The 25,921-nt window shown below is 52.5% G+C and overlaps 1 protein-coding gene across 1 annotated transcript in view; it reads right to left on the bottom strand.

Annotated features, from left to right (window-relative positions):
• The window catches only part of LOC119956839 (little elongation complex subunit 2-like), a 32,938-nt gene extending 7,413 nt beyond the window's left edge, over positions 1-25,525 (bottom strand). Inside the window, exons 1-7 of the mRNA XM_038784319.1 lie at positions 25,495-25,525; positions 23,567-23,671; positions 21,278-21,554; positions 16,954-17,073; positions 10,325-10,459; positions 4,508-4,624; positions 2,523-2,682 (exon numbers count right to left, since the gene is read on the bottom strand). Of these exons, the coding sequence (XP_038640247.1) occupies positions 2,523-2,682; positions 4,508-4,624; positions 10,325-10,459; positions 16,954-17,073; positions 21,278-21,554; positions 23,567-23,671; positions 25,495-25,508 (928 nt within the window). The 5' untranslated portion in view covers positions 25,509-25,525. The remainder of the gene's footprint in view (positions 1-2,522; positions 2,683-4,507; positions 4,625-10,324; positions 10,460-16,953; positions 17,074-21,277; positions 21,555-23,566; positions 23,672-25,494) is intronic.
• Positions 25,526-25,921: the final 396 nt, after the last annotated feature.

Raw genomic sequence — 25,921 nt, forward strand, 5'->3', positions numbered from 1 at the left:
GATAGGGTGGAAGTGAGGGCTTAAGTGGTTTGGTGCAGACTCGATGGGCCGAATGACCTCCTTCTGCACTGAATGTTCTATGTCAGCCGCTTGGCAAAATTGGGTCCCAGGAAAAAAAGTTTGAAAAACACAGGTTTCGAGAGAGCATTGGGAACTCAATATCCCAACCATTGCTCAGCCCACTCTCTCCACTCGATTCTGCCCCTCTCTCTCGGGTGCTCCCTCTCTGGATTCTCTCTTTCTCTCACCCTCACTTTTCTCTCCCTTTCCCTCCAGCCGCTTATGCTCCCTCTCCGGCTGCCTCATGCTCTCTCTCCCTCCCTCTCTTGCCACTTCCCTCGCCCTCCCTCTCTTGCCCACTCTTTGCCACTTCCCTCGCCCTCCCCCCTGCCCGATTCTCGTCCTCTGCCCCCCGCCCTATTCTCACTCTCCCCCCTACAGTGCAGAAGGAGGCCATTAAGTCTGGACCACCCTATCCCTCGCAAGCCCTGAACCCCCCTAACCATTGGACACGAAGGGGCAATTGAATGAAATGACAATCGCTCATTGTCACGAGTAGGCTTCAATGAAGTTACTGTGAAAAGCCCCTAGTCGCCACATTCCGGCCCCTGTCGGGGAGGCTGGTACGGGAATTGATCATGGCCAATCCACTTAACCTGCACGTCTTTGGACTGTGGGAGGAAACCGGAGCATCCGGACGAAAGCCACACAGACACAGGGAGAACGTGCAGACTCCACACAGTCAGCCGAGGCTGGGATTGAACCCGGGTCCCTGGTGCTGTCAGGCAGCAGTGCCAACCACTGTGCTACGGTGTCACCCTCTCTGCCCGCGTTCCCCTCCCACTCTCAGCCCGATTCTCGCTCTCTCGCCCGTCCGATTCTCGCCCACTGCCCCCCTGCCCGATTCTCGTTCTCTCCTGCCCTATTCTCACTCTCCCTCCGATGCCCAATTCTCAATCTCCCCCGATGCCCAATTCTCAATCTCCCCCCATGCCCGATTCTCGCACTCTCCACCCCTGCCCGATTCTCGCTCTCCCCCCCGCCCGATTCTCGCTCTCTCCCCCCCGCCCGATTCTCGCCCTCTCCCCCCGCCCGATTCCCGCCCTCCGACCCCCCGCCCGATTCTCGCTCTCTCCCCCGCCCGATTCCCGCCCGATTCTCGCCCTCTCCCCCCCGCCCGATTCCTGCCCTCCGACCCCCCGCCCGATTCTCGCTCTCCCCCTGCCCGATTCTCGCCCTCTGCCCCCCTGCCCGATTCTCGCCCTCTGCCCCCGCCCTATTCTCACTCTCCCCCCGATGCCCTATTCTCACTCTCCCCCCGATGCCCGATTCTCACTCCCCCTGCCCGATTCTCGCCCTTTGCCCCCGCCCTATTCTCACTCTCCCCCCCCCAATGCCCGATTCTCGCGCTCTCCCCTGCCCGATTCTCGCTCTCCCCTGCCCTATTCTCACTCTCCCCCCCCCCGCCCGATTCTCACTCTCTCCCTGCCCGATTCTCGCTCTCTCCCCCCCTGCCCGATTCTCGCTCTCCCCCATTCTGCCCGATTCTCACTCTCCCCCCTGCCCGATTCTCGCTCTCTCCCCCCTGCCCAATTCTCGCTCTCTACCCCTGCCCGATTCTCGCTCTCTCCCCCATTCTGCCCGATTCTCGCTCTCCCCTGCCCGATTGTCGCTCTCTTCCCCCCCTGCCCAATTCTCGCTCTCTCCCCCACTGCCCAATTCTCGCTCTCTCCCCCATTCTGCCCGATTGTCGCTCTCCCCTGCCCGATTGTCGCTCTCTCCCCCCCTGCCCGATTGTCGCTCTCTCCCCCCTGCCCGATTCTCGCTCTCTTCCCCCTGCCCGATTCTCGCTCTCCCCCCCGCCGAATTCTCACTCTCCCCCTGCCCGATTCTCGCTCTCCCCCCCCCCCGATTCTCACTCTCCCCCCGCCCGATTCTCGCTCTCCCTCTCTGCCCGATTTTCACTCTCTCCCCCCCTGCCCGATTCTCACTCTCCCTCTCTGCCCGATTCGAAGTCTCCCTCTCTGCCCGATTCTCGCTCTCTCCCCCCCGCCCGATTCTCGCCCTCTCCCGCCTACCGATTCCCGCCCTCCGACCCCCCGCCCGATTCTCGCTCTCTCCCCCCCGCCCGATTCCTGCCCTCCGACCCCCTGCCCGATTCTCGCTCTCTCCCCCTGCCCGATTCTCACTCTCCCCCTCTGCCCGATTCCCACTCTGGCCGATTCTCACTCTCCCTCCCTTTCTGCCCGAATCGCTGTCCGTTCTCACCTGTTCTCTTACCCACCCACCGATTGTCTCTCTGACTGACAGTTCAATTCCCGTTCCAGCTGAGGTTATTCCTGCCTTCTCAACCTTTCCCCTTGCCCGAGGTGTAGTGATCCTCGCCCTCAAAGAGGAAAGCAGCCTATGGTCATCTGGGACTGTGGCAACTTTACTTACTAAACCCGAATTTTACGCAATCTGATCTGTCAGAAATAATACTCACAGAATGAATAAGCAGAAAATATTTTAAAAGTGTATACCTTCGCCACAGATGGTTTTCACATGGACTGGAATCTCCCATTGTTCTGTATAATTCGGCCCACAATTATTCAATAGGGCAAACAATGCTTGGTTGGTCAGTGACACCTTCGCTCCGTATTTTATGCTCAACTTTTCTGCATTCACGTCACTGCTGACTTCCTGAAACCAGCCCCCAAAAACAAACAAACATTTCACACTTTGGAACAATAACTTGTATATCACCGTTCCCGCAGTGTAACATCCCGCAGCACTTGCCAGGAGGAAGTTTAGAGGAGCATCTTAAAGGCGGAGAGAGAGATAGACAGACAGGTAGAGGGGGAAATCCTTCGGTAGCTTGAACGCGTGGCCACTAATGGAAGGTGATGGAAACTAGGGGTGCATAAGAGGCCAGAAATGGAGAATCCAGGGATCGTGGGAGGGTTGGAGGAACAGGAACAATGGAGAGTTTTAACCATCCATTCTACTAAACAATACAGGCAAATTTTAAACTAGTCAACTTTTACGAAGAATTAAAGTAGAGATTTTCGTCACACTTCAGCGAATAATTTTTCAAAGGACTGTAACAAGCATCAGTGTGATTCACCACACAATCAAACCAGAACAATGTCCATGTCCAAATTCTGTCCATAACCCTTTTTCCCTGGCGTCACATTTTTGTGATCAATTTTTCCTTTTTTTTTAAATGTTTCCAATTAAGGGGAAATTTAGCCTGGCCAATCCACCTACCCTGCACATCTTTGGGTTGTGGGGGTGAGATTAATGCAGACACGGGGAAAATGTGCAAACTCCACAAGGTCAGTGACCCAGGGCCGGGATCAAACCCGGGTCCACGGCGCCGTGAGGCAGCAGCGCTAACCACTGCCCCACCGTGCCACCCTAAATTCTTCCATTATAAATTGCAACGCGGCAGAGCGCAATTGCAGCCTAGCCCCAGGAATGTTTTGTACATGGTGTATCACAGACCTGGTTGGCAAGCGTTGCCTTGACTACACCGGAAAAACTCCAGCACTCCAAGAATCTCTACTCAGGTGCCCACGTGGCTGTCAGTTTCCTTGTCTGGCTATAATCACAGCATTGCATCCAAATGGTGCGGCACGGTAGCACAATGGTTAGCACTGTGGCTTCACAGCGTCAGGGTCCCAGGTTCGATTCCCCGCTGGGTCACTGTCTGTGCGGAGTTTGCACGTTCTCCCCGTGTCTGCGTGGGTTTCCTCCGACAGTCCAAAGACGTGTAGGTTAGGTGGATTGGCCATGATAAATTGCCCTTAGTGACCAAAAAAGGTCAGGAGGGGTTATTGGGTTACGGGGATAGGGTGGAAGCGAAGGCTTAAATGGGTCGGTGCAGACTCGATGGGCCGAATGGCCTCCTTCTGCACTGTATGTTCTCTGTTCCAAATAGGGACAGAACATGTGATCTTAAAAATGACGACTATGTGCCTGTGCACCTTGAGGCAATAACCCCCTACCCTTCTAACTCTGCTTCACCTGAAGAGGATAGCTGCTCTTCAGGGGCAGCAGGGTAGCATGGTGGTTAGCATAAATGCTTCACAGCTCCAGGGTCCCAGGTTCGATTCCCGGCTGGGTCACTGTCTGTGTGGAGTCTGCACGTCCTCCCCGTGTGCGTGGGTTTCCTCCGGGTGCTCCGGTTTCCTCCCACAGTCCAAAGATGTGCGGGTTAGGTGGATTGGCCATGCTAAATTGCCCGTAGTGTCCTAATAAAAGTAAGGTTAAGGGGGGGGTTGTTGGGTTACAGGTATAGGGTGGATACGTGGGTTTGAGTAGGGTGATCATGGCTCGGCACAACATTGAGGGCCGAAGGGCCTGTTCTGTGCTGTACTGTTCTATGTTCTATGTTCTAATCTCCCTGTGCAACATCAGCCAAGGCCAACAGGTATCCAAATAGCATTTAAAAATGCCCATGTGATGGAATTGTACTCAAGCTGCAAAATTCTGAAAGCACATCCACCCAGCACAGAAAACTTACGGTTTGAAAAGACGCGGCCTTCTCTGCAGGCGGAGTATATGCAACGATGGTTTTATAATCTGTTGTTAGCTGGTGCGAGGCAATGTGATTCGGAACCCGCAGAAATGAAGCCCTGCCCTGCGGAGTCAGAAACAGAGGCAGAAAGCTGACTCAACAGGCACTTTTCATCAAGACATTAAAATGTTAACAAAAGGTTTAAATCATGGAAACTGTATACAAATTCTATCTGGGAAATCTCCGTTGCGTTATAAAGAGGCCGGAATTCGCCGGCGGTTCCCTGGCAGCGGGATTCTCTAGTCCCGCTGGCAACATACCCTGCCCAGGAATTTCTCAGGGGAGTGGGAATTTCAATGGGAAACCCACTGACAGCGGCGAGAGCAGAGAATCCCCCCCCCCCCCCAAACTCAGTGAACGGCAGTGCCGCCTCCTTCTGCCGGGAACACGCGGCTGGGAAGTCGGAGAATCCCGCCCAAAGTACACAGGAACCCAGTTTCCACTTTGAGGACGTCAGCAAATGCTGGCATCGTTGCTGCTCTGCCTGCAAATCACATGCAGATATTGGGAGAGAGAGATCCCGCACAGATCGGTGGGCCACATCACACCAAATGTGCAGGTTAAGTGGATTGGCCACGCTAAATGCCCCTTGGTGTCCAACAGGTTATGTGGGGTTACGGGGATGGGGAATGGGTGTTCTTTCGGAGGGTCGGCGCAGACTCGATGGGCCGAATGGCTTCCTTCTGCACTGTAGGGATTCTATGATTCATTGTGAAACAACTTTGCTGAATATTCTGTCACACAATTTGCTGAGCATCACGCGAAAGGTGAGTTTGGGGCCTGTGGGGGGCGGAGAGGGGATTGAGCACCACGGCCGTGCCGCGCATGCGCGGGTTGGAGCCGGCCAACCTGCGCATGCGCGGCTGACGTCACTAATGCGCCGCCGGCCGCATCATTATCGGCGTGCCGCCTTGACGCCAGCGTCAAGGCCCGGCAGCCGAGCTTCACGAAACGTTGCTCCTAGCCCCCGGGGAGAGGGGGGTGGGGGGAATAGGGAGTGAGGAGTGGCCTCCGACGCCGTTGTGATACACTCCGGGTTTCACCACGGCGTCGGCCGTTGCGGAGAATTCCGGCCAAAGTTTTAATTTGCACTGTTGGAGGATGGAGGTGTGTTTGTTTTGATCTTGGCGAATGTTGAGCCGGATCCCGGACCTGGAGACGGAGATGGGGCTTGATCTTGGGAGGGGACTTTAATACTGTGTTGGATCCAGCTCTGGATTGTTCGAAGTCTAGGACGGGCAAGAGGCCGGCGGCGGCCTCAGTGCCGAGGGGGTTCATGGATCAGATGGGAGGTGTAGACCCTTGGAGGTTTTTGAGGCCGGGAGGTAGGGAGTTTTCCTTTTTCTCCCATGTCCACAAGGCTTATTCCCGGATTGACCGTTTTGTTCTCTGCAGGGCGCTAATCCCGGGGGTGGTGGGGGCGGAGTATTCGGCGATAGTCATATCTGACCATGCTCCGCATTCGGTTGACCTGGAGCTGGGGGAGGGGAAGGATCAGTGCCCGCTGTGGAGGTTAGATGTGGGGCTTCTGGCAGAGGAGGAAGTATGTGGGCGGGTCCGTAGGGGTATAGAGTGGTATTTGGAAGCCAATGATAACGGGGAGGTGCAAGTTGGGGTGGTTTCGGAAGCGCTGAAGACGGTGGTTAGAGGGGAGCTGATATCCATTCGGGCGCACAGGGAGAGGGGGAGAGGGTTGAGAGGGAGAGGCTGGTGGAAGAAATGTTAAGGGTGGACAGGAGGTATGCGGATGTCCCGGAGGAGGGGCTATTGAGGAAGCGTCGCAGCCTCCAAGCGGAGTTCGATATACTGACCACCCGGAAGGCAGAGGCGCAGTGGAGGAGGGCACAGGGGGCAGAATATGAGTACGGGGAGAAGGCAAGTTGGATGCTGGCCCACCAGCTCCAAAAGCGGGAGGAAGCGGGAGAGATAGGGGGAGTCACAGATGCAGAAGGGAACTTGGTGCGGAGTAGCAGGGACATTAATGGGTGTTCAGATCCTTTTACGAGGGGTTGTACCGGGCGGTGCCCCCTAGGGAGGTGGGCAGGATGGATCGCTTTCTGGATAAGGTGGAGTTCCCAAGAGTAGAGGATGAGCGGGCGGAGGGTCCGGGGGCCCCAATCGAGTTGGAGGAGCTGATGGAGGCGCTGGGGAGCATGCAGACAGGGACCGGTGGAGTTTTATAAGAAGTTTTCAGATCTTCTGGGCCCGCTGCTGTGAGGACCCTGAATGAGGCGAGGGAGGGGGGGGGGGGGCTCTGCGACGATGTCTAGAGCAATAATCTCAATAATCCTGAAGCAGGATAAGGACCCCCTCCAGTGTGGGTCTTACAGGCCGATTTCGCTCCTCAACGTGGACGCAAAGTTGTTGGCTAAGATACTGTCCAGGAGGGTGGAAGATGTGGTCCCGATTGTTATCCATGAGGACCAAACGGGGTTTGTGAGGGGGAGGCAGCTGAATGTCAATGTACGGCGGCTTCTTAATGTTATGATGATGGCGTCGGCGGATGGGGAGGCGGAAATAGTAGCATCAATGGACGCGGAGAAAGCTTTTGACGGGTGGAGTGGAGCTACCTGTGGGAAGTGCTGAGGAGGTTTGGGTTTGGTGAGGGATTCATTAGCTGGGTGAGGCTGCTGTATCGTTCCCCAGTGGCGAGTGTGGTGACGGATGGGAGGAGGTAGGAGGACTTTTGGCTTTCCCGGAGGACAAGGCAGGGGTGCCCCTTGTCTCCCCTGCTCTACGCGTTAGCGATTGAGCCCTTGGCCGTGGCGCTGAGGGATTCGAAGAACTGGAGGGGGATTGTGCGGGCGGGCCGGGGGGGGGGGGGGGGGGGGCATCGGTTGTCGCTGTACACAGATGATCTACCGTTGTACGTCTCGCGGATCCGGCGGGGGGGGGATGCCCGAGGTGTTGAAGATACTTGGGGAGTTTGGGGATTTTTCGGGCTATAAGCTCAATGTGGGGAAGAGTGAGCTGTTTGTGCTGCACCTGGGGGACCAGGAGAGGGAGATAGGAGAGCTCTCGTTGAAGAGGGCAGAGAGGAGCTTTAGATATCTTGGGATCCAGATCGCTAGGAGCTGGGGGGGCCCTGCATAGGCTAAACCTTTCGTGGCTGGTGGAACAGATGGAGGAGGAGTCCAGGAGGTGGGATGCGCTGCCACTCTCTTTGGTGGGTAGGGTCCAGTCAGTTAAGATGACGGTGCTCCCGAGGTTTTTGTTTCTTTTCCAGTGCATCCCCATATTGATTCCGAAGGCTTTTTTTAAGAGGGTGAATAAGAGTATTCTGGGGTTCGTGTGGGCGCGGAAGACCCTGAGACTGAGGAGGGTATTCCTGGAGTGAGGAAGGGAGGTAGGCGGCTTGGCGTTGCCCAACTTGTGTGGGTATTACTGGGCTGCGAACGTGGCAATGATTCGTAGGTGATGGAGGGGGAGGGTGCCGCATGGAAGAGGTTGGAGGTGGCGTCCTGTGTGGGTACGAGTTTGGAGGCACCGGTGACGGCCCCGCTCCCACTCCCCCCGGCAAGGTATTCTACGAATCCGGTAGTGGTGGCGTCCCTCAAAATTTGGGGGCTGTGGAGGTGGCATGGGGGGGGAAGTGAAGGCCTCAGTGTGGGCCCCGATACGGGGCAATCACCAGTTTGCACCAGGGAGAATAGACGGTGGGTTTTTGAGTTGGCATAGGGCAGGCATCAGGCGGATGGGGGAACCTTTTCTTCGATGGGAAGTTTGCGACTTTAGAGGAGTTGGAGGGGAAGTGGGGCCTCCCCCCTGGGAATGCTTTCAGGTATATGCAGATTAGGGTGTTTGTCAAGCGGCAGGTGGTGGAGTTCCCGCTGCTGCCACCTAGGGGGGTGCAGGACAGGGTGCTCTCGGGTACGTGTGTCGGTGAGGGTAGGATCTTGGCAATTTATCAGATGATGCAGGAGGAGGCCTCGATGGATGAGCTGAAAGCGAAGTGGGAGGTGGAGTTAGGGGAGGAGATCGACAAGGGGACGTGGGCGGACACCCTGGGGAGGGTGAACTCGTCCTCTTCTTGCGCACGGCTCAGCTTAATTCAGCTGAAGGTGCTGCACAGGGTGCACATGACTGGGGCCAGGATGAGCCGGTTCTTTGGGGGAGAGGACAGGTGTGGGAGGCCCGGCGAACCACACCCACATGTTCTGGGCGTGTCCGGCGTTGGAGGGGTTTTGGAAGGGGGTGGCGGGGACTTTGTCCAGGGTGGTCGGTTCCAGGGTGGAGCCTGGCTGGGGGCTCACGATCTTTGGGGTAGCATCGGAGCCGGGAGTGCAGGAGGTGAGAGGCCGGTACCCTGGCCTTTGCATCTCTAGTAGCCCGGCATTGGATTCTTTTACAGTGGAGGGATGCGAAGCCCCCGAGCCCAGAGGCCTGGATTAATGACATGGCCGGGTTCATCAGGCTGGAGAAGGTTAAGTTTGCCCTGTGGAGGTCGGTACAAGGGTTCTTCCGGCGGTGGCAGCCCTTTCTCGATTTTCTGGCGGAGGGTTAGAGGGTGGTCAATCTCAACAGCAACCCGGGGGTGGGGGGTTCAGGATCTGTTAAGGGGGTTTGTTTTTGCGACGGTGTGTTTGCTATTTTCTTTTTTTTTGTATTGTTATTAAGTTATTAATTTATTGCTTTGTATTGGAGGGGATTTCTCTTTCTGTTTATTTCTACACTTTGTTTACTTTATTGTTGGGAGAAAATTTGTTGTTGAAAAATTTGAATAAAAATTATTTTTAAAAAAACTTGCCTCGTACATCTCCTCTAAACCTTGCCCCTCACACCTTAAACCTATGCCCGTTTGTAATTGACCCCTCTACACTGGGGAAAAGCCTCTGACTATCCACCCTGTCTATGCCCCTCATAATTCTGGCCTTTGCCTCCCTGGTAGCCTGGAGACAGATACTATTAGCATGCAGGGACTCAAAGCCCCCGAAGTCAGAGACCTGGCTACCGGACATGGCTAGCTTTCTCTGTTTGAAGAAAATCAAGTTCACCTTGAGAGGGTGACTGTTCGAGTTCACGGTAGCATGGTGGTTAGCATAAATGCTTCACAGCTCCAGGGACCCAGGTTCGGTTCCCGGCTGGGTCACTGTCTGTGCGGAGTCTGCACGTCCTCCCCGTGTGTGCGTGAGTTTCCTCCGGGTGCTCCGGTTTCCTCCCACAGTCCAAAGATGTGCAGGTTAGGTGGATTGGCCATGCTAAATTGCCCGTAGTGTCCTAAAAAGTAAGGTTAAGGGGTGGGGGTTGTTGGGTTACGGGTATAGGGTGGATACGTGGGTTTGAGTAGGGTGATCATTGCTCGGCACAACATCGAGGGTCGAAGGGCCTGTTCTGTGCTGTACTGTTCTATGTTCACCCGGCGGTGACAACCGTTCGTCGACTTCTTTGCGGGAAATTAATAGGTCAATAAGGGTGGGACTTGTATGAAAGGTAAACGGCTTTTGCACTATGTTTATGGTTTCATGTATATTGTTTATCTTGTTGTTGTTACTGTACCAAAAATACCTCAATAAAATGAATATTTTTTTTAAAATGATAAAATGGAATCAGATTAGCCCAGATTCAGTTGAAGAGCCATCAGTGCAGAGGGCCGATTGTCACCTTCTGCCTTGTACCGACCCCCTCAGGGCAAACTTGTTCTTCCAAAGGAAAAACTTTAATAATGAGACATTTGTTCTTCAACCTCCATTAAGTCCCCAGTGCTGGGACTGATGAGAGAAGCAGGAGCATTAAACACAAACAGATGTTCAGTTTATCGATTACCAGGCACAGGAGCTTCTTTTCCAGTTGAAGGGTGAGGTCTGGAATGAATTTCCCTCCCATGATGCTTATTATTTCGCTGACACTGTAACGCTCCGGATATGTCTTCACATATTCGATCCTTGCCGTTAAAACCTCCTGGAAAGAGAGAGCTTAAGAATCAATGGTGGTGATTATACTGTCTGCAAATCCTTGTGGACACTGAACAATCTGATATAGGTGTCGGCTTCCTATGTGATAAGACACATGCACGCACGTATAAACCGTCTATGTAAAACTTCACTGCATTGAACACTCCTGTGAAAACTCCCCCAACCGCTGATTTCAAAGTGATCATCTTCACCTAAAATGCCTGTAGGTGGCCCTGATATTTGTGTTTTCGATGTTAAAGATGTCACTGCTCTACCTGTGACAGAACACAGGGAATACTTGGTTTTATAAGTGCGGTCATTCAATACCAAGACAAGGAAGTTATGTGAAACCTTAACAAATCACCGGTTAGACCCCATTTGGTGCATTGCCATCCTTTAACGTTTGGGATTTACCACCGTAAAAAGACATTTGTTGCCCATCCAGATTTCCCTTGAATGGAGTGGCTTGCCCCATCACATCAGGGAGCAGTTAAGAGTTAACCACATTGCTGTGGGCCTCTTGCCCCCAGATTAGTCTGCGTCGCCCAGTGACAATACCACAGCATCACCATCACCTGAAATCTGCAGGGTTATCGATGGGAGGGTGTGAAAATAGCTGGCCGTTTTCCGCTCTGCCGAGTTCGATATCATGTGGTATCATGGCTGCTTGTTTAGTCATGTACATTGAGCTATAAACTAACACTGTGGGGCTAGGATTAAACCCGAAAAGAAACGGTGACTTAAAGAAACCTCCTGGAGCGTATCTCCAGTTGGCGACTCAACAAAAAGCTCTTCGGCTACGGGACCCTCTCGGCTCCCTTCCCCACCAGCTGCAGGACACTGTGGACCCTGCTCTGACTGCTCCCAAACCCAGATACAGGCAGGGTTACCAAGGCCCAGTTCTGGCATCGAGGTTGCAGCCACTGCTTGGTGTCCTCTGGAGTTAAATTTCAATTGAAATTCTCTGCTGTTGCTGCAACCTGCAGCAAGAACCTTTAGAAATTTCGGTCCACGTGCCTGGATGAGTGCAGTTCCAACAACATTCGAGAAGCTCAACACCATCCAGGACAAAGCAGCCCTGCTTGATTGCTACCCATTCCGCAAACATTCAATCCGTCCACCACTGACGCACAGAGCGGCCATGTGTACAATCTACAAGATGCACTGTCGGAACTCACCAAGGTTCCTGAGACAGCACCTTCCAAACCCACGAACACCAACATCTAGAAGGGTGAAGGCAATGGACACATGGGAACACCACCACCTGGAAGTTCCCCTCCAAGCCACTCACCATCCGGACTTGGAAATATATTGGCCGTCCCTTCATTGCCACTTAGTTAAAATCCTGCAACTTCCTCCCTAACCACTGTGGGTGTACCTACACATGGACTGCAGCGGTTTAAGGCAGCTCACCATCACCTTCTCGGGGGCAATTAGGGATGGGCAATAAATACTGGGTCTAGTTAGGGATGCCCACAACTGGAAGTGAATAAACAAAAAGATACAAGAATGAGTTTAGACACAGGCAAAGCCTATCAAAACCAGCGCCACTTAGCAATTCAAAAGAAACACCATTTCCATAGTAATCCATAAACTCTCACTATCCAGGATTCATAGCAAAAGGGTGGTTGGACCCCAGCTGTGGAGCCGGAGGGTGAGGTCAGGAGCCAGACGGCAAGAAGTCATCACCAGGAGCCAGAACATAGAACAGAGAACAGTACAGCACAGAACAGGCCCTTCGGCCCTCAGTGTTGTGCCGAGCCTTGTTCGAAACCAAGATCAAGCTATCCCACTCCCTGTCATTCTGGTGTGCTCCATGTGCCGATCCAATAACCGCTTGAAAGTTCCTAAAGTGTCCGACTCCACTATCACAGCAGGCAGTCCATTCCACACTCGAACCACTCTGAGTAAACAACCTACCTTGGACATCCCTCCTATATATCCCACCCTGAACCTTATAGTTATGTTCCCTTGTAACAGCTACATCCACCCGAGGAAATAAGTCTCTGAACGTCTACTCTATCTATCCCCCTCATCATCTTATAAACCTCTATTAAGTCGCCTCTCATCCTCCTCCGCTCCAAAGAGAAAAGCCCTAGCTCCCTCAACCTTTCCTCATAAGACCTATCCTGCAAACCAGGCAGCATCCTGGTAAATCTCCTTTGCACCCTTTCCAATGCTTCCACATCCCTCCAATAGTGAGGTGACCAGAACTGCACACAATACTCCAAATGTGGTCTCACCAGGGTCCTGTACAGTTGCAGCATAATCCCGCGGCTCTTAAACTCAAGCCCCCTGTTAATAAACGCTCACACACTATAGGCCTTCTTCACGGCTCTATCCACTGAGTGGCAACCTTCAGAGATCTGTGGACATGAACCCCCAAGATCTCTCTGTTCCTCCACATTCCTCAGAACCCTGCCATTGACCCTGTAATCCGCATTCAAATTTATCCTACCAAAATGAATCACCTCGCATTATCAGGGTTAAACTCCATCTGCCATTTTTCGGCCCAGCTCTGCATCCTATCAATGTCTCTTTGCAGCCTACAACAGCCCTCCACCTCATCCACTACTCCACCAATCTTGGTGTCATCAGCAAATTTACTGACCCACCCTTCAGCCCCCTCCTCCAAGTCATTGATAAAAATCACAAATAGCAGAGGACCCAGCACTGATCCCTGTGGTACACCGCTGGTAACTGGTCTCCAGTCTGAAAAGTTTCCATCCACCACCACCCTCTGTCTTCTATGTGATAGCCAGTTACTTATCCAATTGGCCAAATTTCCCTCTATCCCACACCTCCTTACTTTCTTCATGAGCCGACCATGGGGAACCTTGTCAAACGCCTTACTAAAATCCATGTATACGACATCAGCTGCTCTACCTTCATCGACACACCTGGTAACCTCCTCAAAGAATTCAATCACATTTGTGAGGCAAGACTTATCCTTCACGAATCCGTGCTATCCTGGATTAAGCTGCATCTTTCCAAATGGTCATAAATCCTACCCTTCAGGACCTTTTCCATTAACTTACCGACCACCAAAGTAAGACTAACCGGCCTATAATTACCAGGGTCATTCCTATTCCCTTTCTTGAACAGAGGAACAACATTCGCCACTCTCCAGTCCTCTGGCACTATCCCCGTGGACAGTGAGGACCCAAAGATCAAAGCCAAAAGCTCTGCAATCTCATCCCTTGCCTCCCAAAGAATCCTAGGATATATCCCATCTGGCCCAGGGGACTTGTCGACCATAAGGTTTTTCAAAATTGCGAATACTTCTTTCCTCAGAACATCTACCTCCTCCAGCCTACCCGCCTGTATCACACTCTCATCCTCAAAAACATGGCCCCTCTCCTTGATGAACACTGAAGAAAAGTATTCATTCAACACCTCTTCTATATCTTCTGACTCCATGCACAAGTACCCACTACTGTCCTTGACCGGCCCCAACCTCACCCTGGTCATTTTATATTTCTCACATCAGAGTAAAAAGCCTTGGTGTTTTCCTTGATCTGACCCGCCAATTACTTCTCATGTTCCCCCCTAGCTCTCCTAAGCTCTTTTTTTTTTAGCTCATTCCTTGCTACCTTGTAACCCTCAAGCGACCCAACTGAACCTTGTTTTCTCTTCCTTTTTCCTCTTCACAAGACATTCAACCTCTTTTGTGAACCATGGTTCCCTCACACGGCCATTTCCTCCCTGCCTGACAAGGACATATCTATCAAGGACATGCAGTATTTATTCCTTGAACAAGCTCCACTTTCCATTTGTGCCTTTCCCTGACAGTTTCTGTTCCCATCTTATGCTACCTAATTCTTGCCTAATCGTATCATAATTACCCCTCCCCCAATTATAAAACTTGCCCTGCCGTATGGCCCTTTCCCTCTCCATTGCAATAGTGAAAGACACCGAATTGTGGTCACTATCTCCAAAGTGCTCTCCCACAAACAAATCTAACACTTGGCCCGGTTCATTGCCCAGTACCAAATCCAATGTGGCCCCACCTCTTGTCGGCCGATCCACATATTGGGCGCGATTCTCCGCAAGTGCGGAGAATCGTAAAGGCTGCCGTGGGACAGGCCGTGACCCACGGGAGCCTTCACGGCCACTTCCGGGGCCGATTCTCCCCCCCGGGCGGGGCTAGGACACGACCCCGTGCGTCACGGCCTTGACGACGGTCGTCAAGGCCGCACGTCAAGCGTCACGGCGGCTGACAATGCCAACCCGCACATGTGCAGTTGCCGTCTTTCTCCTCAGCCGCCCGGCAAAACGTGGCAGCTTGATCTTGCCGGGCGGCGGAGGGGAAAGAATGCGTCTGTTTTGGACGCTGGCCCGACGATCGGTGGGCACCGATCGCGGGCCTGTCCCCTCCCGAGCAGTCGTGGTGCTCCCGTGCCAATCGGGCATCTGCCGCCCGTTTCACGACGGCAGCGAGCAGGTGTTTGCTGCCGCGGTGAAACGGGCGTGAAGAGCCGGCAGCTCGGCCCAGGAGAATCGCCGCTCGCCGTAAAAAAACGGCGAGCGGCGATTTGTGGCGTGGGTCGGGTGTTGGGGGGGGGGGAGAATAGCGGGAGGGCATGAAAAATGTCGGGAGGCCCTCCCGCTATTCTCCCACCCGGCGTGGGGGGGCGGAGAATCGCGCCCATTGTGTCAGGAAACCCTCCTACACACTGTACAAAAACTGCCCCATCCAAACTGTTCGACCTATAGAGGTTCCAATCAATATTTGGAAAGTTAAAGTCACCCATGACAACTACCATGAGACCTCCACACCTATCCATCATCTGTTTTGCAATTTCTTCCTACACATCTCTATTACTATTTGGCGGCCTATAGAAAACCCCTAACAACTTGACCGCTCCTTTCCTATTTCTAACTTTGGCCCATATTACCTCAGTAGGTAGATCCCCTCCGAACTGCCTTTCTGCAGCCGTTAAACTATCCTTGATTAACAATACGACTCCTCCACCTCTTTTACCACCTTCCCTATTCTTACTGAAACATCTATACCCCGGACCGTCCAACAACCATTCCTGTCCCTGTTCTAACCATGTCGCCGTAATGCCCATAACACTGTATCCCAGGTACCAATCCACGCTCCAAGTTCATCCACCTTATTCCAGATGCTCCTTGCATCGAAGTAGACACACTTTAACCCACCTTCCTGTCTACCGGTACACGCCTCCAACTTTGATACCCTCCTCAGTACCTCACTGTTCTCAACACTGGCTTCTGGACTACAGCTCGTTTTCCCATCCCCCTGATGTGGTACAGTGACTTCCTGTAAACACCATTGCACACGCCTCCAAACAGGTGCTCCGAGTCAAAGAGCAAATCCCGTGTTGCTGCACCAGACGTGGTTCCCCGCTCAATGGGAAGACCATACTGCTGAGCTAGCCACATCTGTCACCCTGAGCAACCTTTGTCTCACTGGTTTAACCTTTGCTCACAGACCCAGACCGCCTTTTCCATATTGTTTAACACGAATATCATGAGCAGCCTCCCACCCTTCAACTAAGAGCCCTGCTGCCCTCTGATCTGAACACCTCCCGTAATGAATTGCGTCTGGAGTCTAGTCATTGTTGTTATGTGGGCAAATGCAGCAGCCACTTTGTGCACAGAAAGGTCTCACAAACAGGAAATGAATGAAGCATTAATATGTCTTCAGTGTTGGTAAATGGGAGAAGCAGCAGCTCCCAGATTAGTGCCAGGAGATTTTATTAGATTAACCTCAACAAGCAAATGTTAGTTTTATCCCACGTCTGAAAAGACAGCATCTCGGACAGTGCAACACTCCCTCAGCATAGCACTGCAACGTCAACCTGGATTTTTCTGCTGCAGACCTGGAGAGGGACTGGAACCGATGATCTTTTGTCTGTGAGGCGAGAGCTCCATGAACTGAAAACCCTGAAAGGCTATTTCTGGGACAATGTAAACAGCAAGTCATTATGGCCAATCTTGGAGACAGTAATCCAGGGACGAAGGAACAATCAACACTTGGAGGACCATCAAAAAGAACAAAATAGATCAAGAGACTGACGGGTCAAACAGGAAGTAAGAAAAATTTCAGGTGCTATCAAAGCTTAATATCAAAAGGTTTTCCAAGTACAGATGCGAGTTAGAAAAAAGGTGAATTTTAACAGATCAAGGCATTAGAATTATAGAGGGCAGAAGCACGGCAGAATTACAAAATGAAAAATTTGCTTCAGTTTTCAATCGAAGCAAATGGTACAATATCGCAGACTGAGTCAAGTTTAATGAAACGAGGATTATTGCCATGACAAATCGTTGGGCTGATTTTACACAGGACCCTTTCAAACCAATCTAGACAGGGATTAAATCAATCATTGAATCAAGCATATGCTCCCGGCCAGACTCATTAATCCGGGGCCCAAGATTATTGAATTGAAAATAAAAATCAGATATTGGGTATTTCCATACCCAAGCCTGTATGGGTAGTTCAGTAGTTCCGGATTGTTGACCTGGATGCATTACCTCAACATAGGTGACAGCGTCAGGACTGATATTGTTGTAATCCTCAGCGCACGTCCTCGCCACATTCTGCAGATACTTCAAAAAGTCCAGGGTTTCTTTCCAGACGGCATACTTCAGCTCCTGTAACAGACCCCCACACAATTTCAACTCAAATGTTACTAACCAGAGACTTGGTAAATCACGTGAAGTATTAAGTGGAAGGAGAACGAGATTGGAAAGGGGGTTAATGGGGGAGGCTGGAGCTGGAGAGATAGAACAGCAGTGGGAAAATACATAACCGTTAAAGCTCAGAAACAGGTCCTTCTGGTCCTGTCAAGTCCCATCAGCCTGCACCTGAACCTCCCCCCCACCCTACTTTAGCTCCTTTACATAAATCTCCATTACAATAAAGTTGAAGATACATAATCAGTCTCATTGCTGCCAGGAACCATGGGGCAGGAAACTTTGGCTGGCGTAGTTTTCAAAGTCCGAACATTAGCTGCACTCGCAAGCAAAAGGGTTAACCAGAGATCCAGGAGTGCACGCAACAATAATAATAATTGCTTATTGTCACAAGTAGGTTCAATTAAGTTACTATGAAAAGACCCTATTCATCACATTCCGGCGCCTGTTCGGGGAGGCTGGTACGGGAATTGAACCTGCGCTGCTGGTCTTGTTCTGCATTACAAGCCAGCTGTTTAGCCCACTGTGCTAAACCAGCCCCATATATGTTAATATAGTAATAGAACTATAGAATACCTACAGTGCAGAAGGAGGCCATCGAGTCTGCATCGACCCTCCGAAAGAGCACCCTCCCTAGGCACACTCCCCCACCCTATCCCCGTAACCCCACCGAAACTGCACATCTTTAGACACCAAGGGGCAATTTTCCATGGCCAATCCACGTAACCTGCACACCTTTGGACTATGGGAGGAAGCCAGAGCATCCACACTAAACCCGCACAGACACGGGGAGAACGTGGAAACTCCAGTCAACCAACGTCATATGATTTGTTGGGCAGCACGGTAGCACAAGTGGATAGCACTGTGGCTTCACAGCGCCAGGGTCCCAGGTTCGATTCCGGCTTGGGTCACTGTCTGTGCGGAGTCTGCACATCCTCCCTGTGTGTGCGTGGGTTTCCTCCGGGTGCTCCGGTTTCCTCCCACAGTCCAAAGATGTGCAAGTTAAGTGGACTGGCCATGATAAACTGCCCTTAGTGACCAAACAAAGATTAGAAGGGGTTATTGGGTTACGGGGATAGGGTGGAAGTGAGGGCTTAAGTGAGTCGGTGCAGACTCGATGGGCCGAATGGCCTCCTTCTGCACTGTATGTTCTATGTTGTATGTCAGAATTAAACCCAGGTCCCTGGCACAGTGAGGCAGCAGTGCTAACTACTGTGCCACCACCATGTCATGGAGGATTTGAATCTTTGAATCTTCAGATAAACTCGGAACTCAATAACATGCCACAGAAGAGTGTCTTATTCAAAATTAGGCCGATATGATTTTTTTTTTATTCACATGGATGAGGGATTGGCTCATGGGCAGAAACCAGGGCATTGGGGGAATCATCATTTTGGTGTTGGCTGGTACTGCAAGGATCAATGCTGGGGTCTCACCTATTTATAAACTATATCAATGACGCAGATGAGAGAAATGGCACGGTAGAACAGTGGTTAACACTGCTGCTTCACAGCACCAGTGTCCCAGGTTCAATTCCCGCTGGGGTCACTGTCATTGTGGAGTCAACACGTTCTCCCCGTGTCTGCGTGGGTTTCCTCCGGGTGCTCCGGTTTCCTCCCACAAGCCCTGAAAGACGTGCTGTTAGGTGAATTCGACATTCTGAATTCTCCCTCAGTGTACACAAACAGGTGCCGGAGTGCGGCGACTAGGGGATTTTCCCAGAAACCTCATTGCGGTGTTAATGTAAGCAGAATGGTGACAATAATAGATTATTATGATTATGAGTGTCGTGGGCAGCACGGTGACGCAGTGGTTAGCACTGCAGCTTCACGGTGCCGAGGTCCCAGGTTCGGTCCCGGCCCCGAGTCACTATCCATTTGGAGTTTGCACATTCTCCCCGTGTCTGTGTGGGTCTCACCCCCACAACCCAAAAGATGTGCAGGGTAGGTGGATTGGCCAAATTAAATCAGGAGTAAATTGCCCCTTAATTGGGAAAAAAAATTGGATACTCTAAATTTGTTTTTTTTTTAAATATGAATATCACTCACTCCAAATTTGCTCACAATGCAAAGTTAGGTGGAAAAACAAGTGGCCAGGAGACTGCAAAGGGTTACACATAGGATAAAGTGAGTGGACAAGTACATAGCAGGTGAAATGCTTAGGGAAATGTGATGTTATCCACAAGCATCTATCTACCTCTGCCCTAAAAAAAATGAATCGGACCACAAGACATAAGAGCAGAATTAGGTCATTCGGCCCATCAAGTCTGCTCCGCCATTCAATCATGACTAATATGTTTTTCATTCTCTTGCCTTCTCCCCATAACCCCAGATCCCCTTATTATCAAGAACCTATCTATCTCTGCCTTAAAGACATTCAGTAATTGTCCTCCATAGGCTTCTGCGGCAAAGAGTTCCACAGAGTTTCCACCCTCTGAAAAAACATTTCTCCTCACCTCTGTCCTAAAAGGGTGACCCCTAATTTTAAAACAGTGCCCCCTAGTTCTGGGGGGCACTCACCCACAAGACGAAACATTCTTTCCACGTCCACATTTTCAAGACCATCCAGCCCAGTCTATCCAATCATTCCTCATAAGACAACCCGCCCATTCCAGGTATCTGTCTAGTAAACTGCGTCTGAACCAGTTTCAAAGTGTTTACATCCTCCCTTCAATAAGGAGACCAAACTTCACACTGAATTCGAGATGCAGTCTCACTCATGCCCTGTGTAACTGAAGAGTAACATCCTTACTTTTATCCTCTGGGAAGAAGGGATAGCATTCCTTTAGCCTCCTTAATTACTTGCTGCATCTGCTTACTAACTTTGGTGACTCATGCATAAGAACACCCAGATCCCTCGGAATTCTGCAGTCACTCCCCGTTTTAAGTAATACTAAGCCTTTTTATTCTTCCTGTCAAAGTGAACAACTTTGTTCCACTCCAAATGCCAGATTTTTGCTTTACTCACTCAACCTAATGATATCCGTCTGCAACCGCCTTATGTCTTCTTCACAACATACATTCCGACCGATCTTTGTGCCATTGGTAAATTTACCTACCAAAGTCTTTGTTCCCCTCATCTAATTCATTGCTGTAAATTGTAAAAAGTTGGGGCCTCAGTACAGGCCCCACTTTGGTCACTTTGGACCAGATGTGGAGGAATTTGATCAGAGGGTGGTGAATCTCAGGAATTTCCTACTCCAGAGGGCTGTAAGTTTTCAGTCATTGAGAATGTTCAAGGCTGACATCAATGGATGTTTGCATCAAGAAGGTGGAATTGAGGTAGCTTTGCTGATCAACAATGATCATAAGGCGGGGCAGGTTTGAAAGGCTGAATAATCTAGACCTGCTTCTATTTGTGTTTGTCTTTATAGCTGTTTTAAGAGGAAGTTCATGAGTGAGAAAGGCATAGAAGGATATGCTGATAGGGTGAGGCGGGCGAAGGCTCATATGAAATATTAACAGCTACAAGTTATTTAACAATACTGCATGGGGCAGCAGGGTGGCGCAGTGGTTAGCATTGCTGCCTCGCGGCACTGAGGGCCCGGGTTCAATCCCGGCCCTGGGTCACTGTCCGTGTGTAGTTTGTACATTCTCCCCTTGTCTGAATGAGTCTCAGCCCCACAACTCAAAGATGTGCAGGGTAGATCGATTGGCAACACTAAATTGCCCCTTAATTGGAAAAATGAATTGGCAGCACAATAGTTCCTGGGTCCCATGTTCGATTCCCAGCTTGGGTCACTATGTGTGCGGAGTCTGCACGTTCTCCGTGTCTGCATGGGTTTCCTCCGGGTGCTCCAGTTTCCTCCCACAAGCCCTGAAAGACGTGCTTGTTAGGTAATTTGGACATTCAGAATTCTCCCTCTGTGTACCCGAACAGACGCCGGAATGTGGCGACTAGGAGATTTTCACAGTAACTTCATTGCAGTGTTAATGTAAGCCTATTTGGAAAAAAAAGAATTGGGCACTTTTTGTTTATATAAAACAATACTGCTTTGATTATTTCTTGGAAAGAAATCAACGCCCCAAAAGTATGTGGGAAAGAGCCCCGACATCTGGTTTGTAACTAAACTAAACCCACAACTCTCACAATTCTGACGACTTTCAAAAGTCAGCGCTTTAAAATTCCCAAGTACATTGCAAATGTTGCTGGGTTTACTCACAGAATACTGAGCGAGATACTCTGCCCTTCTCGCCGTTACGCGTCCAGACTTTTGGAAATTCCGACACTTTTCCATGAACTGCACATAGTTCCTTTGGTCCCTCTCGCTGAGAGAAGAGAAACGGGGATAAGGCACTCTGGGTTCAGGGAGTGGAAACAATCCGACTGAATCTTTGCTGGTCTGATCGACCGGAGTAGGGGGTTGGGGCTTGATGCTCGGCTCAGGAGTCTGCTGCGTTTCAGGTGGGATGGGCGTCTCGGTGTTTTCCACGCTTTGCCTGGCAGGAATGCAAAATCATTGTCACAACCAAATGGATATTCCTCGGAGAAGCAAATCTGCGGTCCTGACCCAGTCTGGATGGCCACGACTCCAGTTCCACACTGTGGTCAACTTTATTCAACTTGATATTACAGAGTAAGTATGGATGGGTCACAAATGAAGCGCAGTGTCAGCCCAGACCGGGTGCCTCGTCGGGCACTCAGAAACATCGGACCCAGAGGCGAGGCTGCCTTCAACTGACACAAGCTGACAATTTAACAAAATTAAAAAACATCTGACTGTGGTGTCTGACACCTTTCCTTCTCATAATTACACTTTCCCTCGGTAGGTAAGCAAGGAGCAGGTCAATAAGTCAACGACAGTCGAACCAACGTAAGGAATAAATGGCTAACACTCATGCTTCATCTGCAGACAGAGTGCAGGCAGGACAAGAAATAGAATCAGTGCAGGAGGAGGCCATCTGGCCCATCGGGTCGGCACCGATCTTCCGAAAGAGCACCCGACAAAGGCCCAACTCACCCGCCCTATCCCCGTAACTTTACCCTTTTCACCTCAAGGGTGATGGTGTCTGGAACTCACTGCCTGAAAGGGTAGTGGAGACAAAGACCCAAATAACATTGAAGTGTGCATTTGTGATGCCAAGGCAGACAAGGTTATGGGGCCAAGTGCTGGAAAATGGGATTGGAATAGGTATTTGGGTGTTTCTGAGCAGTGCAGAAGCGATGGGCCGAAGGGCCTTTTCTGTGCTGTCGAGCTCCACGACTCTATGGACACAAAGGGGCAATTTAACATGGCCAAACCACCTCTTTTAGCTGGAAACATTGGAACGAACCTGGCAGAGATTTTCAATGTAAAGTTTGGAAGAAGCTCCGTTTTTAAACCGCTGACACAGAATGAAATTTTCCATGGGCTGGGGATTAAACAGTAATGTCAACCAGTACCAGCTCAATGGCACTGCTGCTGCTCCCTGCCTCTGATTATGTCCAACGAGGATCAGTGACATGCTCTATTCCAGCATTCAATGAAATCATGTCTGATCGAACTCCACAGACCAACCACTACACGGTCCTCCTTAATACTTTTCGCTGACAGAATTTAAAATTAACAATTAACTGAGCACCAAATGCCATTTACAAAAGAGAGTTACAAACGCCTAGCACTTGGGGAGTTTAGAATGACTGAATTATTCCATCCTTGAGAGCATTGGCATTAGAGTCCTAGAATAGCTGACCCAGAGTCGAGAAAGAAGATGTTGACATCGATATCTTGAAATTGCTGACCAAATCTCGTGATAACCTTTTAAATTCCAGGGAGTACAACTGTAGTTTGCGTAATCTTTCCCCATAATTTAACCCTTTGCGTCCAGGTATTGTTCTAGTAAATCAATGCTGACCACCTTCCAGGCTGATACAGGCTCTCGAAGATACATGCGTCCAGAACTGCGTCAGTGTAAATGAGAGAGATTTGCACATTCCAGGAATCCTACCCATTGTATTCTAGTCCTGGAGTTATAAAATACAGCATTCCATTAACCTTTGATTATTCTCTGATGTTGTTCAGGCTCATCGTGCCCCCCCACCCCGCCAATGGTTTTTCAATTGACAGTACTTCAGATCAGAATGTCCCCAATTGAGTGCGGAAAAGTAACACATTGACCCCAACTTTGCCCATTCACTTTACAGTCGAAAAGATGGAGGTGTTGGGGGGGCGGTACGGTGGCACAGTGGTTAGCACTGCTGCCCCGCGCCACCGAGGACCCAGGTTCGCTCCCGGCTCTGGGTCACTGTCCGTGTGGCGATTGCGCATTCACATTCTCCCAGTGTCTGCGTGGGTCTCACCCCCACAACCAAAACGACGTGCAGCGTCGATGAATTGGCCACGCTAAATGGCCCTTTGATTGGAAAAAAAGTTAGATACTCTAAATTTATTTAAAAAAAGAAAAAGACGGAGGTGAAGGCTCAGTGCAGCCTGTGGAGGTATTGGGTCAGAGGATGGTGAGGATTCCATTACCTGCTGACTATGTCGTATAATTCGGAGAAGGTGGGGGCCATGGAGAAGCGAGCGTACGTCTGATGGGAGAAGAACTCATGAACCCCATTTCTGGGCTCGACGTCCCTGGGAAAGAAAAAGTTTGCGTCAGTTTCAGCGGTAATCACGTGGCACCATCCAGGGCCACACGTAGGCAGTCAGTCATTCTTCACACAGAGCAACCCCCACATCCCCGGGGCAGCTCCTCAACACCTTCCTTCCACCCCCCCACCGGCGTGCACCACCCACCCCAGGGGCAAACCCTCCTCAAACCCACCATTGCCACCCCATCAACCCCCCCCCCCCCCCCCCTCCCTCAGGGCATCCCATTGTCTCCACTCTGCAGCACACAGAATGGCCCCTCATCTCCCACCACCCACTTCCCTCGCAGGCAGCTCTCCTCACCAGGCACCCTCATCCCCACAGGGAGGGTGCACCCTCATACCCACATGGGGAGGGCGCACCCTCATGCCCACATGGGGGGGCGCACCCTCATCCCCACAGGGGGGGAGCACTCTCATCCCCACAGGGGGGGGACGCACCCTCATCCCCACGGGGGGGGGGGGGGGAGCACCCTCATCCCCACAGGGGGGGAGCACCCTCATCCCCACAGGGGGGGGGGGGAGCACCCTCATCCCCACAGGGGGGGGGGAGCACCCTCACCCCACGGGGGGGGGGGAGAGCACCCTCATCCCCACGGGGGGGGGGGGGAGCACCCTCATCCCCACGGGGGGGGGGGGGAGCACCCTCATCCCCACAGGGGGGGGGGGGAGAGCACCCTCATCCCCACAGAGGGGGGGGAGCACCCTCATCCCCATGGGGGGGGGAGCACCCTCATCCCCACGGGGGGGGGGAGCACCCTCATCCCCACGGGGGGGGGGGGAGCACCCTCATCCCCACGGGGGGGGGAGAGCACCCTCATCCCCACAGGGGGGGGGAGCACCGTCATCCACACAGGGGGGGGGAGCACCCTCATTCCCACAGGGGGGGGGGGGGGGGAGCACCCTCATCCCCACAGGGGGGGGGGAGCACCCTCATCCCCACGGGGGGGGGGGAGCACCCTCATCCCCACGGGGGGGGGGAGCACTCTCATCCCCACAGGGGGGGGGAGCACCCTCATCCCCACAGGGGGGGGGCGCACCCTCTTCCCCATAGGGGGAGCGCACCCTCATCCCCACAGGGGGGGGCGCACCCACATCCCCAAGGGGGGGGGGCGCACCCACATCCCCAAGGGGGGGGGGGCGCACCCGCATCCCCACGGGGGGGGGGGGGGGGGGGCGCACCCGCATCCCCACGGGGGGGGGCGCACCCGCATCCCCACGGGGGGGGGGGGCGCACCCTCATCCCCACAGGGGGGTGCACCCTCATCCCCACAGGAGGGTGCACCCTCATCCCCACAGGGGGGTGCACCCTCATCCCCACAGGGGGGTGCACCCTCATCCCCACAGGGGGGTGACCCTCATTCGCCCTCCATGTCCACCACCCCCCTGAACGACCCCCCCCCCCCCCCCCCGGTGTTGAGTCTGGGGTCTCTCACGGACAGTATGAAATCTCCCATCAACGATCGGGGGGGGGGGGGGGATGTCCGTTACTCAGAGACTCAGACCCGGTTCCACAGACACGGCAGCCCGACCCTCACACTCCCCCCGGGCCCTCAAACTCACTGCAGCCGGACCCAGCCCACTCTCTCCCTCCCCCCGGACCCAGGCGTCCCCAGCCCCCGCTCTCTCTCCCGCGGACCCGGCCCCCGCTCTCTCTCCCGCGGACCCGGCCCCCGCTCTCTCTCCCGCGGACCCGGCCCCCGCTCTCTCCCTCCCTCCCCGGTCCCAGGCGCCCCCAGCCCCCGCTCTCTCTCTCTCCCTCCCCGATCCCAGGCGCCCCCAGCCCCCGCTCTCCCCCGCGGCTCCCACCAGCTCAGCGCCATCTTGTTCCCGCCGCGCAGCCGCGTTACCCAGGAAACCGGAACATCCCCAACAACCCTCCCCCCCCCACAACCCGCATAGCAACCCACACACTAACCCACACAGCAGCCCACACACTAACCCCCATAGCAACCCACACACTAACCCACACAGCAACCCCCATAGCAACCCACACACTAACCCCCATAGCAACCCACACACTAACCCACACAGCAACCCACACACTAACCCCCATAGCAACCCACACACTAACCCACACAGCAGCCCACACACTAACCCCCATAGCAACCCACACACTAACCCCCATAGCAACCCACACACTAACCCACACAGCAACCCACATATTAACCCCCATAGCAACCCACACACTAACCCCCATACCAACCCACACAGCAGCCCACACACTAACCCCCAT

Source organism: Scyliorhinus canicula, chromosome 24 (genome assembly GCF_902713615.1).
Source record: "Scyliorhinus canicula chromosome 24, sScyCan1.1, whole genome shotgun sequence".
Classification (NCBI taxonomy): domain Eukaryota; kingdom Metazoa; phylum Chordata; class Chondrichthyes; order Carcharhiniformes; family Scyliorhinidae; genus Scyliorhinus; species Scyliorhinus canicula.